Source organism: Furipterus horrens, unplaced genomic scaffold (genome assembly GCF_987537825.1).
Source record: "Furipterus horrens unplaced genomic scaffold, mFurHor1.1.pri manual_scaffold_17, whole genome shotgun sequence".
NCBI classification, from domain to species: domain Eukaryota; kingdom Metazoa; phylum Chordata; class Mammalia; order Chiroptera; family Furipteridae; genus Furipterus; species Furipterus horrens.
Window position 1 is genome coordinate 111,207,464 of NW_028327187.1, and position 19,647 is coordinate 111,227,110.

The 19,647-nt window shown below is 41.3% G+C and overlaps 2 protein-coding genes across 3 annotated transcripts in view; one reads left to right on the plus strand and one right to left on the minus strand.

Annotated features, from left to right (window-relative positions):
* The window catches only part of CTPS2 (CTP synthase 2), a 103,840-nt gene that overhangs the window by 41,863 nt on the left and 42,330 nt on the right, over window positions 1–19,647 (plus strand). For both annotated transcript variants that reach the window (XM_090263911.1, XM_090263912.1), the window contains exons 12-13: window positions 469–531; window positions 640–683. In XM_090263911.1, coding sequence (XP_090120037.1) covers window positions 469–531; window positions 640–683 — 107 coding nt within the window. The remainder of the gene's footprint in view (window positions 1–468; window positions 532–639; window positions 684–19,647) is intronic.
* On the minus strand, window positions 11,124–15,185 carry S100G (S100 calcium binding protein G). Its single transcript, XM_090264499.1, has 3 exons — window positions 15,104–15,185; window positions 14,438–14,581; window positions 11,124–11,391 (listed from the first exon to the last, which is right to left on the minus strand). The coding sequence occupies exons 2-3, from the start codon at window positions 14,558–14,560 to the stop codon at window positions 11,287–11,289; spliced, it is 228 nt and encodes a 75-aa protein (XP_090120625.1). The 5' UTR covers window positions 14,561–14,581; window positions 15,104–15,185; the 3' UTR covers window positions 11,124–11,286.

A 19,647-nucleotide genomic window follows, 5' to 3' on the forward strand; every position in this document is an offset into this window, starting at 1 on the left:
TTCGATCTGTAACAATGAAAATACATCCTATCAGATATTTACATTACAATTCATAACAGCAGCAAAATTACAGTTATGAAGTAGCAACAAAAATAATTTTATGGCTGCGGGTCACCATAACATGAGGAACTGTATTAAAGGGTCACGGCATGAGGAAGGTTGAGAACCACTGCTCTAGAGACAAATTTGGAGGGAGGTAGATTTGCCTTCTGGAACTTGATCTATGCTTTCCTGCTCTTTCCTGACCTTGAATTCTTTCCTCCTGAAGTTCAAGTCATCTAACCTCCTTCCCTGGCCCTGCCAAGATGTTCTCGGTGCACAGGGCACAACAGTGAGCCCAACAGGCAAAACCTTGCTCTCTTAGAGCCTGCCTCCTAGATGGAGGAGACAGACAGCAGACAAATGAACGAAACGTATAAAGAAACACAAACTATGTTCATTGCTTTATATGTGTGCTTTTTAAAATAGGAGTTTGCCTTGGGATGCAACTAGCAGTGATAGAGTTTGCCAGGAACTGCCTTAACTTGAAAGGTAAGTCTGCGATTTATCTGCTAACCTTTTATTTTAAAAAAATTATTTTTCCTGAACATATTTTTTAGCAATATTGGTGAATTATTGAATTCATATCTTAACCTTCAGATGCAGATTCCACAGAATTTGAGCCAACTACCCGTGTTCCTGTGGTAAGTGGCTTGTTTATCTTTCTGGGTTAGTCATTGTCATTTTGTTTCTGGCTCTTGCCTGAACTCATAAGGGGCTATTATTATAATTTTTTTCATTATGCTATCAGGACATTTAAAATTATATATGATTTTATTATTATTATTTTCATCCAATGGCTTCGTTTTCAATAGTCCATCTTGTCAGCTATGTTTTGAAGGAAGACACAATCCTGGACTGATTTCTCTTTGCAGCAGTTTTCAAGCTTAATGTTTAGGAAACGATTAAATTGACTGTGACAACAGTTTATAATAGCTAATATAAATAAATGGGCTGGCCTGTCCCTAGACTCATCCTTGTCTGTCTAGTTTCCACACTGGTGGTCATCTGTCTTTCTAAAACAAAAGTGACAGCTGTTCTTCCGCTGCTCCTCATCTTCCACTGATTTCTTTTCCCATAAAAGATTCAGTTCAAGGGTCTTGGCTGGGAGTGAAGGCTGTTGTCCTGTGTCATCTGCCGCTTTGCTAATTCAACTTCTGACACCCCTATGCCTCTCACACTTGGGTTTTATGTTTGGACAATCTGAACAAGGCCTTTTAGATGTATCTTGAGATTCCCTACACCTGAGAAGTTCCCCTTCTGCCAGCTCCCTCCCTCTAGAATCTCAGTGAAACCAGTAAAAAATTTCATTAAAAAAATAAACCATACCCAATGACAGACAACTTCCTATTCATCCTGAGAAGCTTCTGCCTTTTGTGATGTGGAGGTGGAAGAGATTTTTTCCTACCCTGTAAGTTATTTCAGCTGGTCTAATAATTAAATCAACACGAGATTGATTAACAAGAAAAAATAACCACATTTAATTGCATACATATGTATGGGAACCCCACATCCGTGAGAGAGTAAGAGTGTCTACATGCACAAGAGGTTCAGAGGCAGAAAAGGGAAATGAGATGTACGTATCTGGCATCCTGAGCTAAGGGGGAAGTGAGGCACCTTACGGCTTCAGAGGAAAGGTTGGTCATTCTCAGGACAATGTGAGGAGCAGATGTTTAGTAACTAGTAGTTTGCCTGTCTTATAGATAGGTCAAAAAAAGAAAAAAAAGAAAGAGAGAAAGAAAGAAAAAGAAAGAAGAAAAAGGTTCGCTCTGATACTCTCTTATGGGAAATGGCCTGAATTCAAAATTTCCCAGGTACATAAGGGGAAGAGGGCAGAAGTTTCTCTTGAACCTGCAGGACCTCAGTTGCCTTCAACTCAAAACAATCTGCATACTACAGAGGCATATCTGGGGTGACTCATTGTGAACCACTGCAGCACCTTGTATCTACCTCTATCAGAGTGCATACCTCACCATTGTAATTGGTTTTTTAAGACAGTTTTGAGATATAAGTCACATTTCATAAAGTTTAGTCATTTGAAGTGTATAATTCAGTGGCTTTTAACATATTCACTTATCTGTGCAACCGTCATCACAATAGATTTTGGACTATTTTCATTACCTTGAAAAAGACTCCACACCCCTTAGCTGACACCCCCAAGCCTCCTACTCCCCCAACCCTCACCGCCCACTCCAGTCCTAGTCAACCACTAATCTGTTTTCTGTCTCTATGAGTTTGCCTATTCTGGACATTTCATGTAAATAGAATCATAGAATATGTGGCCTTTTGTGAGTGGCTTTTTTCATTCAGCATAAGATGTCCTGGATCTGTCTATGTTATAGCATCTATTAGCACTTTGTTTCTTTTATTTGCTGAAGAAGATTCCATTATATAGACGTAGCACATTTTGTTAATAAATTCATTCATAGATGGGCACTTGGGTGGTTTCTACTTTTTTTTTTTTTTCTATTATGAATAATGCTGCTGTGAACACTGCGTACAAGTTGCGTGAGCGTGTGCTTTCAGTTCACGTGGGTATATATACCCAGGAGTGCAATTGTGGGTCACATGGCGACTGCAACATTTTACATTCCTCCCAGCAGTGTATGAGGGCTTCAGTTTCTCCACATCCTTACCACTTGCTATTGTCTGTCTTTTTTACTATAGCATCCTCGTGGACATAAAGTTATATCTCTCTGTGGCTTTGATTTGAGTTTCCTCGATGGCTTAGGCTAGTGAGCATCTTTTCGTGTGCTTACTGACCATTTCTATATCATCTTTGGAGAAATGTCTATTCAGACCCCTTGCCTGTTTTAAAATCAGGTTATTTGTCTTAACTATTAAATTGTAAATGTTCTTCGTGTACTCTAGATACAAGTTTCTTATTAGATATATAATTTGCACTATTGACGTTTTGGACTGGGTAATTCTTGTGGTGGGGATTGTCCTGTGCACTCGAGGGTGTTTAGCAGCCTCCTTGGCTTCTACCTACTAGATGTTAATAGTACAAATCTCACAACAGCCAATGGTGACAATAAAAAAAATGCTTTCAGACCTTGTCAAACATCCCCTGGGGGCATAGGCAGAACAGCCCCTATTGAGAACCACTGATTTAGAGAAATCTACTTATATTTCTCTCCCCTTCATCCTATTCCCTCCTTTCCCTTATGGCAGCCATGAATTCTAATTTTTTTTTTTTTTTTGGAGGGGGAGTGTTATCTTTCCATTTTTTAAATATAAGTAAACCTGTAAGTTTATTTGTAACGCCCTCCCCTTCTGCAATAAATGGTAGCGTAGTCTGCACATTTTTTTTTGCCTTGTTTTTTTAACTTAACACTATATGCTGGCGATCACTCTATGGAAGAATATAGAGGTACTCTTTACTCATTTTATAGCTTACGGTTCAGACCATAATGAACTACAGTTTCCCAGCCAGATGGTATTCTTAAGCCTTATGCGCAGAAGACCTAATACTAATGAAGAGTTCCTTATGAAGCTTTAATATAAACATACTTTCTGACTAATGGGGGAAATAGCTGTATAGGCAAATCATGGGTTTTCTTTTTTACGGTAACAACTTGGGGATTGTAAATGATTTTACCAGTAGGTGTCGCTGTTCCATAGCTTTGGCAACATTCTTTGGTGACCATCCTTTATTGGTTGTGTGTGTGTATATACCTATATACCCATACATATATGGATGTGTTTCCCTTTTAACAAATACATATGCTAGCATGCCTGAGACAGTTTCCTCTTGCTTTTCATACTGATCACTCTGCATCAACACACAGGGACCTTCCGCATGCTTGTCCTGCTGTCTGTGTCGTTTTTTATTTAACCCGTCCGGTACTGATGAATTTTTAGGTTGTGTTCATTATTTTGCTATTTTAAATCATGCTGAAAATACACATTTCTGTGTGGCGAATTCCTAGGAGGGAAATAGTTAAGTCAGAAGATATGTGCGTTTTACATTTTGAAACCTTCTACACTCATAAGTGTGTTGAGAACAAGAAAACTTAATTGCTACTGAACATTGTTATGGCTTGCAATCAGTTTGTTGGAGAAAAATAGCCTTAAGAGGCCGCATTTGTGATGATGGTGAGAAGCCTTATTAAAGAAAAAGGATCACCAGGCAGCAGACACCAGGAAGCCTGGAGAATCACTTAAACCTGAGCAAGGAACAATGACTTACAGTGGGTAATGGCCATTCTAGCTAAAAGAGTCAATAATTTAGAAACCGGGAGCCTCCTTTAGGTGTATTTGCTACTAAAGTCTGTTTCATCGGTGTGGTGGAGGACAAATCATTTTTCCTCTGTTCTTCTAAGTTGTTGGGAGGTAGGGGAGTCAGTTGCCGGAGGCAACCAGGAAGAGAAGAAAACAAGGGCAAGGTTGTCGTGCAGATATAAGTCCTCCTCTTTCTTTGAATAGAGTTTCTGGAGATTTAGAGTCACCTTCTCTTCCTGGTACAGAGAGGGAGACACCCTTACAAACAGACATTTCCCTTATACATGTAAGTGTCTCTTATAAAAGGATAGCTTTTACTCAATTTTCAGAGCTTCTCCTGTGTCTGCTGTTTCTTAAAAGTAATCAGCTTAAACTAATCCGTATGTCACAGACCTATTTTGGGGTGTTAAATTCTGATCCCCTTCATGGGCCATCGTGTTAACGGGTAAAACCTGGTTCTTCTTGCCGAATGCAGTAAAGAATTACAGAGACGCAAATCTATTAGCGTGCGAGCAGGATTTATTGGTGATCCGTTCTCGTGGAAGAGAACGAGTGTAGCTAAGGTGGAGGAGGGGCGATGGGGAGGCACAGGCTCAGGGCAAAGCAGGGTAAGAGTGGCCAAAGTAAAGTGGGCCAAAGGCTGGGTGAGGACCTATAAAGTAGGTGGGATGGGGGAGGGCGAAGAAGTTACATCTTGACTGACAGGTAAAGGTAGTGCCGGCTTTGGGGGAAGAGGGGCACATGAATACCCAAAGGTGTTAATGGGCTTCTTCCTCTGGGCACCAAGGACTCCCTTTCCCTGCCTTCCAGGCCTTGGGATGAAAGCATAGTTTCAAACGCTTTCTTTCCTAGACAGTAGAAACAATACATAGGATTTCAAGGACTGCCCTCCTCCCGTGTTAGCACGGTGTTTCCTGTGATGTTGGAACGCCTGGCAACATTACTGCACCAGGCTCAGGACCAGAGTCAGTGGGTGAGACATGTCTCGCTCCTCCTCCCTGCCTTGGTTCACTATCCATCCTACCGAAGTTGCCAAAAGGCATTCCCTGGCAACCAGGACGTTAGATGCTGGTCAGCAACAGCAGCGCAGTCTCGGTGCTCCTCCTACGCCATCTCCTGCCTCAATCGTGACCCCCCTTTGGCAAGTGTGATTAGTCTTATGGTTGCTTATGAAACCATGAGGGACACTGGCATTCAGGACAGATGTCTAAGAGGAGGTGTCTCTTACACGAAGAAAAGGAAAACTAGGTTTTTCTTTACGAATGAAGGTAAACTCTGAATCTGACAGTACCAGGAGAGAATGAGTCCAATTTATTTTATTGTGTCATTTCTCTGCTTAATCCACAAGGTGAAATAGAAGGCTCAGGACTTGTGCAGAAATTTAGGGTTCTACAGCAAGTTTGAATTTTTTTTTTTTTTTTTTTTTGACCTGCTTCAAAGTAGCTTTACCTGCCTTCTAGATAATGCTGACCAGGAACACAGCTGTAGCTGACTTGCATTCTGATTCTAGATCAATCACGTGGCTGCTGCTGTCACCCTTGACCTTGAATTTGGCTTTAGACCTTTCCAGTTCAAGTAGAGGATAGTTCATGGCATTGTGGACTTTATATTTAGAATATAGCCCTGGCTAGTGTGGCTCAGTGGATTGGATGCCAGCCTGCGACCCAAGGGGTCACCAGTTCGATTACCTTGTCAGGGCACATGCCTGGGTTGCAGGCCAGGTCCCCAGGTCGGGATACGAGAGGGGCACCACACGTTGATGTTTCTCTCCCTCTCTTCCCCTCTCTCTAAAAAATAAATAAAATCTGTAAGAAAAAAAAATGTCTTTGGCTTTTGAGACATATAGGCAAAGAATCCCAATCTAATGTTTCGGTATGTTGATATGCTTAATTTTTAGCATTTCTTTTCTGTTTATTGGAAACAGTAACTTTAAAAATCTAAGTTTACTTAAGATAACATCCTCAAAACAGAACCCATGTTCCACCTTCAGACACATCAACACACACATGCACACTTGCATGGTGGTATTGGTAAGGAAAAATGAGAAATTTGAAGTATTCTAAGCAGATGCAAATAGGAAATTGAGATTGCAGTATTTGATATTATTTCACCTTTAGTTGTTTATCATACATATGACTTCTTTTACACCTTTTTGACCCAGGAGTTTTCAAAGTCAAAATTTTATATCTGACACAACGGATTTGTGAAATAGTCACAAATATTAAGTCAACTCAGGTGAAGGGTAATTTGTATTATTCATTAAGTGTAATTAATGCATTAGATTTTCCTACCTTTAGTTGAAGCCCTGTTTGAAATATTTTCTTTTTCCATGTTATTTTTCAACAGCTTCACATAGAAAGCAAATTAAAAAGTGTTGAGAAAAATCCCATACATGGCACCTTGGGATGACCCAACAATTAGTGTTGAGAAAAACAGGTCTTTATTTATCATATTCTAACCTTGGGGGTGGGGCTGGGAGCACTTCAGCTGGGAGTCTTGTTCTCCCATGAGACCCAGCACTTCCCTTGCTCCCCAAAAGGCTATAAACCAAAACCAAATCCAATAGTTCCCCATCGCTTATCTGTCAGCTCTCTCCTTCAGGGTCTGGGGTACATTGTCTTCAGCCTCCGTATAATAGTCCAGGAAAGCATGTGCCGTCTTACAGTGGATTCTGGTGAAGTCCAGGAAAAACACAAATCCTAAAAGAGTGTCCTTTCCATATTGTCCCAAATTCCACGAGTCCAGATAGAGTCTGGGTCTGCAAGGCAGCGTCCTTGGTGACTTCAGAGTCAGCCGGAGCGGGCACGGTCACAGCAGCAGCGGGCCTGCTTTCCTACTTGCCCAGGCCGCACAGCCGGATACTGAATACAAACTGCACAGCTGCTTGTCGCTTCCCACAGGGCTGCTACAACATGCTTCTGCATCATGCCACCCCTCCATCACGCTTCCCCAACTTGCTGCTTCATTGTGGCCCCCCTCCATTATACATCTCTCTCAAGGCTGCAGCTCTTCCTTTTAAATCCTGAAAGTCACCTCCACCTTTTGCCCTGGGGCGGTAGCACAGCTATTATCTAGCTATCAGCCTGCCATAGATATGCAAAGTACCTTAAAAACTGTATTATTTCCTCCTGCATCCCTCAAACCATGGGCTGTGGGGAAAATCTGTACCCCGTTTCACTTAGAGTAACTTTTTAGGCAACTTTTAACACTTTGAAGACTGCTTTGCATTCAGAACATTGTAGTAAACATCTCCCAACTAACAAAACGACCTCATAGAAATCATTTGGAGCTTAGTTTTCCATAAAAGCAGCTGTCAAGGAGACAGCTATACTATGGGGAAAATAGCCCTTGATGGACCAGTCTGGGAACCTAATAGTCATTTAATTCTGTCTCTGCGGGTATGATAGGTTCAGAGTTGATATCAGACTGTTGGCCATAGTAACTGCTCTCTATCTGGAGAAAGAAAAAATTCTTCCAGTCATGATGACCACTGTCTAATGGGTAGGGTATCTTTCACACCAGACTCCAGCCCCCAAACCCCAATCCCCCACCTCTTACCCGGGTCTAGTTTTTGAAAAGCAACAGCAAGGCTAGGAGTAAGCCCCATTAGTGAATCACAGGGTAGTCCATAACTTTACCAATAAATGAATGACTAAATGAGTACTTCAAAGCTAATGTATTTTAAAGCTTTTATATCTTTAGCTCAATAAGAAATGCCTTAGGAATGAGTATTTCAATCCCTTGAAAGATTTATTTTTTGCATTAGAAATAACTGGATGCTAGCAGAAAGAGATTATTTTTTTTAAATAATTTATTTATTTGTTTGTTTGTTTTTAGAGAGAAGGGAAAGGAGAAAGAGAGGGAGAGAAACATCACTGTGTGGTTGCCTCTCACTCATGCCCCCAACCGGGGACCTGACGTGCAACGTAGTCATGTGCCCTGACTGGGAATCGAACCAGCGACACTTGGCTCGCAGGCTGATGCTCAATCCCCTGAGCCACAGCAGCCAGGGCTTAGAGAGAAATTATTAAAAAGAAAAAAGTCACGGTGTGTTCGGAGTGCCTCCACTTAAGTGCAGTTCTTTCTAAACATAGTGTATTACAAATGAGCTGTTTCCACAACCCTGCTTGCAGTCTAGTTGGAGACACAAAACAGAGGCTGGTGAAACATATAACTAAATATATGGGCAGTACGTGAGTACACCCTCATTAATGCTGCCAGCATGGTCAACTAGAACTTTCTGCCATGGTAAGATGTTCTGTATCTGTGCCATCCACTATGGTACTCACTAGCCACATGGGACTATGAAGCTCTTGAAATGTAGCTAACGTGGCTGAGGAACTAAATTTTAAATTTTATTTCATTTTAGTTAATTTAAATGTTAAAAGCCACCTGATATAGTGGCCAGGGTATTGCATGTGATATAAATGCCAGGGTAGACCTTTGTTTAGCATGGCAACCAAGGACTTTCATGATCTGAAGCCAGTGTGCCCTCTTTATTCATCATAGCTGGCTTTACACCCAAAATGGAGTGTGTATGTTCCCTGAACTGCCTTGCACTTGGCCCTGATGTGTTTGTTTGGGGTGTTTTCTCTACTTTTAAATGCCCAGGCTTTCCTTTCCTAACAGGTTCCGTTCAAGGCTCCTCCTACAAATCGCAGTTGGAATACTACCACTTCCATTAAGGATTTCCCTGGCCTGATCCCAGACTTACTGACTTAGGATCTGAGAGGCATGGAAATGAATATCTCTAAGGCATCTTGTATAATGCTTTGCCCGTTGTAGGTGCTTTGTATGTGTTGGTGTTGAAAGAGATAATGTATATTTACTCTGCAGGTGGCTGATTGAGATTAGAACATAGGCTAAAATGGGAAGCTGGAATGACCTAGATATTATAACTCAACAAAGGACATGCAACAAAAAGTAAAACCCACTGGCTGCTGTGGCTCAGTGGATTGAGCATCACCCTGCGAGCCAAGTGTCGCTGGTTCGATTCCCAGTCAGGGCACATGACTAGGTTGCAAGTCAGGTCCCCGGTTGGCGGCGCGAGTGAGAGGCAACCACACAGTGATGTTTCTCTCCCTCTCTTTCTCCTTTACCCTCTCTAAAAATAAATAAAGAAATTATTTTTTTAAGTAAAACCCCAAATTGTAATAATGTTAGTTATTAATAAAGATGTAAAAACCTTAAGAGCATTAAGGATTAATGAGTGATGACTGGGTAGAGTGTCTGAGGAATTCAATTGATCAAACAAAAGGAAGAATCCTCATATTGCCACAGGTGCTTAACAGGCTGTCTACAGTATCTAAACCCTGGTGCTCACAGTCTCATAACAATCTAAGAAGGAAAGGATACTTCTTTGTTTTAATTTTTATTGATTGATTTTAGAGAAGGGGGAGAGAGAGAGAGAGAGAGAAAGAGAGAGAGAGAGAGAGAAACATCGATTTGCTGTTCCACTTAATTATGCATTCATTGGTTGATTCTTGTATGTACCCTGACTGGAGATCAAACCCACAACCTTGGTGCATCAGGATGACGCTCTAACCAACTGAGCTAACTGGCCAGGGCTGAAAAAGGCACTTCTTGAATGAGAGAAAGTATATCTTTTACAAAACAATATCTTAACAGTAAACTCAATGGGGAAATAGTAGGAGGTTCCTATTAAAACCAGAAACGAATAAAAGATATACATTATTGTGACTAATAAAGTTGTTAAAGTGAGACCAGCTAATGTTGTCTGGGGAGTGAAGCTGTCGTTCTCCTGCCTGTGTGTAGAAATAAGAATCAATACAACCTTTTGGAAAATCAGTTAAGTGGTCTGTTTCACACACCATAAAAATATTCATACCCTCTGACTCAGATATTTACTTCCGAGAAACTCTCCTAGGGAAGTCTGATTTGTTGAAAGAGATATGAACAGGTACTCATTATGACATTATTTAGAAAAGTCAGAAACGGCAATAATCTAAATGCCCCACAATGGGGAAATAAGTAGGACTATTATGGGATATCCCTACAGTGGAATATAATTAGTCATTGGAAATGTTTAAGGTTTTTGATGCCATGAGAATGCATGTGTGTTGAATTGGAATGATCTAGATTGCATTTAAACATTCCCTTGCTGTGTATAAAAATCTCCTTTGTTTCTAGGTGGAAGAGTTAAGTCAGTTTTCTTTTTTTCCTTTCCTTCCTTCCTTCCTTCCTTCCTTCCTTCCTTCCTTCCTCCCTTCCTTCCTTCCTTCCATTTTTTGGTTAAATGCCTCTCCCATACTCCTTCCCCACTACCCTCCTGCCCAGCTGGACTCAGCAAGGGGAACTTGAGGACAAGCTGTTTCTCAGATACCCAGTATCCCAGCAGCACAGGATGCCAGAGCTGGGAAGGGCCTGTGTCTTCCCCTCCCTTTTATTTCACACATCACATACCAGAACCAAGGCCACCCCCCTGGTGATGGAGTAGAACTGAGTGTCAGTCCTGTATTCCTCCTACTCTCTGAGAGGGTCAGGGATTCAAAAAGCACAGTGAGTGCTGGGAGACGACTTTAAAGGCAAGTGTCTGTTCTTTGAAATCCGTTTCTCGCTAGCTATTGACTGGAGTTGAAATTGGAAATGATGTGAGTACTAAGTGGTCAGGGAGGGAGCGCAAGGTCAGGGTTATTTTGGTGGAAGAGTAGAGTGAGGAAGTTGGTTTGGCACATCAGAATTCTTTCCATGTCTCTGACACCCCCTTTATAGTGTTGATCAAGACCATGGAGCTATTTTGGACTTTTTTTTTTTTTTTTTAATCTATAAAATTAGATACATCAGACCAAGGTTACTTTCAAATCTATTAAACTATGGAGGTCAGTAATTTACAAGGTGAGGCATGTGTAAGAATTTCTTTATTAGAAATAATTGGATATCACTGCCAGATCATTATAATTGGAAAGGCTTAAACAGGGACATTGGGGACTCCATGCAGAATACGGCCACTTCCCAGGTGCTCTTTCTTTTGGTGAGCAGAATGATATCCTTTTAGTTTTTCTTTCACTGGGATACCTTTTTCAGTAACTCCTGGAATTCTTCGAAACTAACTTCTCCATCTCCATTCTTGTCCAGCTCTTTGAAGAGGTCCTCCAGGGTGTTTGGACCCTGGTTTTAGACAAAAAGGATGGGGTGGGGAGAGGAGAGGAGAGAAAATGACTCAGTTATGTACTGCTACACATTCTCTGAAATTAGAGGCACTGTGTCTGCATTCCAAGAAGGCGGCTGAGCTTTCGATCACATGCTACTGGTAGTTAAAGGTGAAAAAACCAACTTTAGCTCTAATATTGCTCCAGGTCAGAGAATGGGCTACGGTTTTTATTTTCTGTAACGTACATTTATTATTTTAATGTCGATAACGTGTATTTTAATATAATTGGTTTTCTAGTAATCTTAAGTATTTTCCTTTATGCCTCTAAAACCTTTTTTTTTTTTTTGAAGAGTCTAAGGACTTCACTGGACTTCCGAGGGACCCACAGTCCACAAACTGTTGAGGACCCTTGCCTCAGGGTTTCCTGGGGGCTGGTTTTGTGTCTGCCCCCAGAGCTGGGCTGGCATATAGTGGAGAGAGCACACATGCGCATGGCTTGCTGCTGGCTGGCACTGTGCCAAGGGCCTTCAGTAGCTTGTGCAATTCTCCCAGCTACCTCCTCAGGGAGATTCACTTAACAGATGAGGAAACTGAGGGTCTGAGACAGCCGCTAACTTACTCTAGGGCCCATAGCTGCTAAGTAGGGGACTTGGGGTCCAAACTTTCACTCTAGAGCCCAACCCCTTAACTGCCCTAGTTTTTCCCAAACCCTGGGCTACAGCCCACCCCGATGCTAGGCAGGATGACTAGATCAGCGGCTCTCACGCTTTAGCACACACCAGAATCACCAGCTGGGCTTGCTGACAATCTGTATCAGTAAATACAGATTGCTGTTCGCATACCCAGAGTTTCCGATTCACCTGGCCTGGGGTGGAGCCTGAGAACCTGTATTCTGTTCCCAGGCAATGTTGGTGTTGCTGCTCCAAGCCCAGCCACGCTCAGAGAATTACTGCTAGAGAAGTTATATGGGCTCCTGTGCAGCTCGACTTCCTTTTGACTACTGATATCTCTGTAGTGTCTTAAGCAGACTTAATGTTTGCCTCTGCCACAAAACTCAAACCCTAAAGCCATCACAGCTCTGACTACCAGGTAGGAGTCTATCTGTAGCAAAGTAGTCATTAGGAAACCTCTTGAAATCACAGTTTGGTTTATACGTCAGCTCCAAAAACATTTTTTTTTAATTGTAGTAAAAAATACATAACGTAACATTTACCATCTTAACTATTTTTTAAGTATATGGTTCAGTAGTGTTAACTCTGTCCACACTGTTGTGCAGTAGATCTGTACATCAAGATATGTTTTAACCCTTAATATCCCTACAAAGACATTTCTTGCTTTGTTCTGGTCACAAGACCAAACTGTAAGTTACTTGTTCAGTACCTGCTTTTTTCCTGAAGTCTTTACTGGAGTTTAAACATACAAGGCGATGATGTAAACAGTGTAGCTTGGAGAACCTTAGTAATCCTTCTGGAAGTATAATCAGGTACATGAGTTGGTAAGTAGATTTTTCAAAACTTATCATTAGTATTCCTACCTCTATCCAATTGTTAAAGTCGTATGTACTTTTTATAGGAAGTACGTAACATAGAAAAATTCAGAAAATTCTATCAGTCTTTTAAAGCAACTTGTTTGATTGCCTAGGCTCTCCTGTCAGATTATTATTTTTCTTTCTTTTATTATTATATTCCTCCATATTATTTTTCTTCCTTTTGGAAAAAATTAAGTATCTTTCCTTTAAATTTATTTTTTCTCCAAAATATTTGTTTTATTTTATTTATTTATTTTTAAGTATATTTTATTGATTATGCTGTTAAGCTGTCCCAATTTTTTCCCTTTGCTCCCCTCCACCCAGTACCCCCTTCCCTCCAGCAATCCCACCCCCCTCCATGGGTCATGCACGTAAGTTCTTTGGCTTCACCTTTTCCTATATTATTCTTAACTTCCCCATGTCTATTTTGTACCTACCAATTATGTTTCTTAATCCCTGCACCATAATTTTAAATTAAAAATCCCTCCCCTTATTTTTTTCTGCCAGTGCCTTTGATTGTTTTGTAAAGTTTTTTATATTTTAATCATAAGAAAATGAGAAGATATTGGATTATAAGGTCATTGAATTCAGTCACTTTTCTTTTCAGTTCTAAAAATAGAAACCTTCTCAACAGCTAAAACCAGAAACCTTTTCACATGTCATATTGGCAGAAGGGACATTTCTGGTTAAACCCTGGAATGTGAATGCTTTCTTCTGAGGTTACAGCTAACAAGTGGCCACACTGGATACACCAGTTGCAGCCCTTCTGTTGCCCGGGGAAAAAAGCACATTGGAACGCAGATGGAGAACCCACCTTTCCTCATTCCTTTTTGCTTCTAGATGCGTCCTGACTATGACAACTTTGGGATGGTTCTATGTGGCTAGAGAAATTCTATCCTTTCCTGAAGGTTGTTGGGAACTGCACAGTTGCCTCATTAACACAAATTTAGCTGCTTAACACAAACTAACAGAAATTTATATGCTTTTGGAATATAAATGTGTTTCTCCAGGGAGTAATTTGTGGGCTGGAAGTGCGGTTTTTTTTAACGGACTGCCACGTTAAGTGTTGGTCTTGTTGAGAGATACTGCCTATAATGATGAAGCATGTCCAAGGCCAACTAATATTAATTTACTGGCCTCTGTGTTCCTAAAGCTTGGCACGGACATGCTGACCCCAGGCTGAAGGTCTTTGTGTCTTTGTGTGGCAACCTGTGCATCTTGCAGGCCTAATTGGTAAAAGTGCCATCCCTGCTTTCGTTTACTGTGGCGAGTCTGGAGAGCTCTGTGCTAAGGCTCTGAGGGAGAGGGGGCTTCTAGCAGCTTGCCATATGAAATGTGGTCTGCCACTCGCGATGGAATCACACATTAAGTGCTTTCCCTCCATTAACACCTGTGCTGCTGTGCGCTTTCCCCCAGATTGAGATCTGATCAGCATCACAGACCTCAGCCCCCTCCTGGGTCCTTTCCTCTCCCCTTGCCTCCCCCCTCTACCATCAGAGGCCCGGTTTGGGGGGGCTCTGCAGTTGTGCACTCACTTTCAGTAAAGTGGGGAATTCATTCTGAATCAGCAGCCTCAGCTCCTCCTTGGACAGCTGGTTTGGGTCTCCTTCTTTGGCTGCATATTTTTCAAAAATGCTCTTCAGTTCTTCAGAAGACATTTTTGAACTTAGTTTGGTGTCCTGTAAGTTCAAAAAGAAAGGAACTTACCAAAAAGCCGAAGTGGAGTTTCATACTGATGATTGCCAGCAGGATTTCAGTGCCATTGGGCTGCTTCCTTGGCATAGGTGGGGGACAGTACAGAAAAGGCTGGGGACCGGGGATGGGGGTGGGGGAGGAAAACAGGGGGAGGAGGAGAAGAGAGGGAGCTGGAACTGTGGGACCCACACCAGTGATGGCAAACATGTTTTAAAGATAATCTTAGACGGTATGCTAAAACGTCTGCCCTTAGAACACATCTATTAGAAGATAGTTCCCGAAGCAAAACACTTTACTTAGTAATTACGACTTTCTTCACTTTTTGTGTACCTGGTCTGCACTCTGTAGGCTGTGGTATTAAAAGAAATCTGACCGCAGCTTCTAGTCTCTAAATTACTGGTCATACTTTAGATAGCACAAACCTGCTTTCTCTCTAGACCATTATCTTGCGCACCATTCTGAAAGGAAGCAGAAAGAGCTCCAGGTAGTACTAAAAGCACACTTACCTGGCCGCTGACTAGCAAGGCAGCTGGGAAAACAAAAGAGGAGTATGGAGAGCTGAGCAGATCATGTGACTTTTATAGTCTGTACAGATGGACACACCACCCTGATGACGAAATTTTCCTTTCGTTTGCCATTTAAAGGTAATTATTAATGGTTTTTGAAATCCAATCTTAAGACCGCATGAACCTCATAATTAAGGGTGTTGTAAAAGTGGCCAACCAGTACAGACTTGTTGAAGCACCTGACCCGTACAGTGGGTTCCTAGGTCAGGAGGTTCAAGAGCAATTCACCAGGTAGGGATAATGGTCTCTAAGGACTTCAGCCACCAGGAGGCAGTAACCTGTGTACAAGGGAAAGTTTCAGTCCAGCAAGAAAACACAGACCGTGACTAAAACATATTTATATCCATGAGACGAGGGGAAGCTATATGAATTTATTTGCCACACCTCCAATTGTCCCTTAGGCAATTTAAAATGTCCAGGGACAGTGCAGACAGGCTTCCCCCAGGTTGTACTTTTGACAGGTAGATCAAGTAAGTAGGCACTTTTCACAGCCTTATTAATATTTTCCCACAAATATTGATTCATAAATGCCATCATTTTGTCAGTGGGCCAATGGTTTAATGCATATATAATAGTTACAAGTGGAAACTTCAGAGTCTCTGGTAGGACTGGGTTGTTATTTTGGCCTGCACCAGAGCTTTCTTTTGTTAAACCATCAGTTTTATTAGATTTCTAATCTTGTTTATTTTTTCCCCCTTCTGAAACCAATTATAGGGCTTCTCCAGTCAATTTTTAAAAATTGTCAGCTGCGGAAATATCCCTTTGGACTATGACAGGGCTTTGACTACTATTGATGCCTTTGAGGGCAGCATTCCTTGCAGGAGTGTCAGCAAGGTGATTTGATTTCCTTTAGCTTCCAGACAGTCACGTTTAGAATGCCCTGGAATCTTAATACTAGGTAAAGCATCAAGTAAAAGTATAGGCGTCTAATCATTCCTGAACATAAAGGCCATTTTTAGTTCTATTTCCATTGGAAGTAAGAAAGCCACATTGTTTCTGTAACATTCCAAAGTCCTGAGCTACTCCAAAAGCATATGGATTTCAGTAATAAGTGCCGGCAGTTTTGCCCTTGGCTAAAACGCAAGCCTGAGTGAGAGCACACAATGCAGCCTGCTCTGCTGAAGTAGCCAAAGGTAAAAATGCCTCAAAGACTTCAATTGCATAATGAGTCCACTACTTTCCATTTTTTACTTCTAAAACACGAAGCATCTCTAAACCATGAAAAACAGCTGAACCCAGCTGAGTCCTCTGCAAATCATGACAAGAGCTCACGAGGTGATCTATCAGTGCCAAAACAATTGTGGGGGGCGGGGGGGGGGGGCTTCATTGGTCTCAGAAGGGAGAAGAGTAGCTGGGTTAAGGTTATCACAATGCAAAAGAGTTGTGTGAAGGACAATTAGCAGAAGGATTTCATAGGAGGTGAGGCGAATAACTACAAGATGCTGGGTAGGATGAAGATTCAGGAGGGCTTCTACTGCATGCGGTGCAAAGATGGTGAGAGAGGACCCTACGGCCATGTCCTCAGTGGCAGTAATGGCTCTAAGGCAAAGGGGATATCCCGGGTCCAGTTGCTGACTGTAGTATCCTAGGGGTCTCTGGTGGTCCCCATGTATTTTGGGTGAGTATCCCAAGGGCATTCCCTTTCTTTTCATATATCAGAAGAAAAAAGGGGATCTGATAGTTGGGATGTCCAAGAGCAGGTGGGTTTATTAAAATCTTCTTTAAGGTGTTAAAGGCTATGTTCTCCCATTCTTCCTGTAAAATTGGGTCAGGGTTGTCATTTTTTAGTGATGCACACAGAAGTTTTGTCCTAACAGAGATTCATTATCAATTTGAAGAAAAGTTTCTCCAAGCTGATCCAAATTGATTAAGAGGGAGGATTGGAAAAAGCCCCTGTAGTTCCTTGGAGCCCCGTCACTGAGGATCTTGGAAGGCTGGTTAGAAGACTGATTATAAGGCTGGAGGCACTTGAAGCATTTAAACTTGTGTTAATCCCTTTTCTAACATCCTGGCTCTTGGCAAAAATGGCAGAAACTTGGAGTCTTTCGGTTTTGTGCAGGGGCTTTCATATGCAAAGGCTGAAAGTTAAAAATCATGGCAGTCTCACTTGTAGGTGGCCCAGCTAGGGTATAAGCAAGCTGATTTAGCCAAATTAATGAAATCTAGGGTGGACATGGTCTCCCATTCCATCCTGGTCCTCTTAAGTAAAAGAGAGGTCTCGGTTCTTCCCATGAAGAAACAATGAAGTGAAAGGTTCCCTGAGTAAAATCAACATCTGAATGAAGGCCAGAATTTTCCTTTAAAATGACCTACAGTTGATTATAATAGTTATGAACAGATTTATCAGACTTGTGAGCAAGTCTGAGTTTTGCTATAATCAACAGGCTTTGGGAAAACCTTAGGAATTGTTCTGTGTTCTCTAGAGAGTTCTCTGGTTTCTTCCCCCCAAATTAGAGGCCTGTTTTTCTAAATCTGTTTCAGGATCTCCCCATTGGGCATTTCTCATCCAATGTTGAGCCTGGCCTTCACCAACTAACATGAATTAGCTGATATAAATGAAAAAGCCCAGGATAATAGGTCTGAATAACAATATCAAATTCCTTAGCAAACATGTGAGAATTCTCAGTTACCTTAGGAGAAAGTCTTAACTCTAGGGAACCTATGAAACTTGAGGCTTGTTAGGATCCCCAGAGGGCTTAACTTTACCTTGAAAAGTACTGGTAGGTTGAAGAGGAAGGAGTGGGAGGGAGAGAATTCAGGGGAATATGGCACCGGAGGTGAACTGGGGGTAAGGAAGCTGGTAGTGAAGGCAACATGGTATCAAAATCATGTGCTTGAAAGTATTTGAGTCCCTGGAGGACATTTAAACATTAAGTAACGGGGATCCCATTTTTCAGAGACTTTTCTCTAGAACAAAGGGCTGAAGCAACCTGCAGGGTAGAAATCAGTCAGCCTTGCTGTAGAACAATCTGATCACAGAAGGATCAGGCTGAAGGCTTAAAAGAACCAGTTCTAGGAAGCAACCTGCTCTCTGAAGAGTCTGGCTGTATGCACGCTGCGCGGCACTTTTTCAGTGAGACAATCCTGTCTAACAGTCAACCCGAAGCTCACTGATTTCAGTAGAAATAGCCCCAGTTCCAAAGGGAACTGAATGAAAGCCAGCTAGTCTCCAAAGATAACCTGATCCTGAAGAAATCAGGCTGCTCGGTCAAATCCAGCACACACAGACAAACAGTAACAGACAGACAAAAAAACCACTCTCAACCATTTTTGAATTATGCCTTGAGAGCTTCAAAACGCAAAAAGTGGAAGCTTGATTCCAGAAGCAAGTAGTTAGCCCGAGGGCTTTGCAGCTCTTTAATTTGTTGTTCCCATATCTGCTTTTTATTTATTACCCTTTTCCCCACCAAATATATTTTGTTAATCATTCTAGAAACTTGTTAACACACTTGACTTACTTTTATTCCGTTGGAAATACTTCAGGCTTTTGGAACTGCCAGGGTTTGAAATTGGAGACGAAATTTATTTCTTTTGGAAAGAGTTACATGAAAGAACTAGGACATTTCCAGGGGACATGATCTAATACTGATTGCAACTCACAAGCAGGGGCTCCACATCAACTTTAAAAGCTCTTACAGCTTTTAAACACTTGTACACTTCTATGCTTATATAATTTTCTCTGACCTTTTATTATATTACCTACAAATTGAGGATTCAGCTATTGGACTGTCTTTCTCTCTGATGCTTTTTAGTTCTAAAATTCTAGGGACTTGTTTACCTTGAAGAACGAATGTGAAATCTTACAGAGCTCCTTAAAAGTTTCCTGGCAATCCTGAGCGTTTTTATCATTCCATGCGTCTCTGCTGTCTTGTATATGCTATTCTTGCTTTCATTACAGATTATTTGACTTTGGTATGCAACCGTATTGACAACATGTTAACGCCCTTCTTTGAGAAAAGATAGGCATTTGGTTTTTAGTTGTAAAATTTTACACAAAAATATTCTGATTTTGATAATGTATTTTAATCAAGATTTTAGAGAATTTTTGGTGTTTTTTATATTTATGCTTTGTTTTACCTGGGAGGAGGTAGGCTTTTGTTGAACGATCATAACAAGAAATATCCTTTTCCTCCAACACTTCTTAAAAAAAAGTTTAAATCTATAGAAAAGTTGCAAAAATAGTCAATGAACATCAACCCACCTTTCACCTAGATTTACTAACCATTAACTTTCCCACATTTGCTTTCTCTTTCTATGGATGGACACCCCCAAACCCAAACCATTTCAGATTTAGTTACCGATGTTCCAACACTTCCCCACTAAAGTGCCTCAGCATCTCCTAAGGACAAGGACATTGTCCTACACAGTGCCATTATCACGGCCCATATTCAAATCCCCCAATTGTTGAAATAGCATCTTATATCATCTGTTCTCTTCACTTACCACGTGTGAGCTAAAATCATCATGGCAGTTGTTATATTTCT

What these genes read in the sequence shown, in the direction of transcription:
- S100G (XM_090264499.1), bottom strand. Translation starts at nt 14,560, where the DNA reads ATGTCTTCTGAAGAACTGAAGAGCATTTTTGAAAAATATGCAGCCAAA. An exon ending in AATTCCCCACTTTACTGAAA is followed by an intron (nt 11,392 to 14,437) that starts GTGAGTGCACAA and finishes GTCTAAAACCAG; the next exon opens with GGTCCAAACACCCTGGAGGA.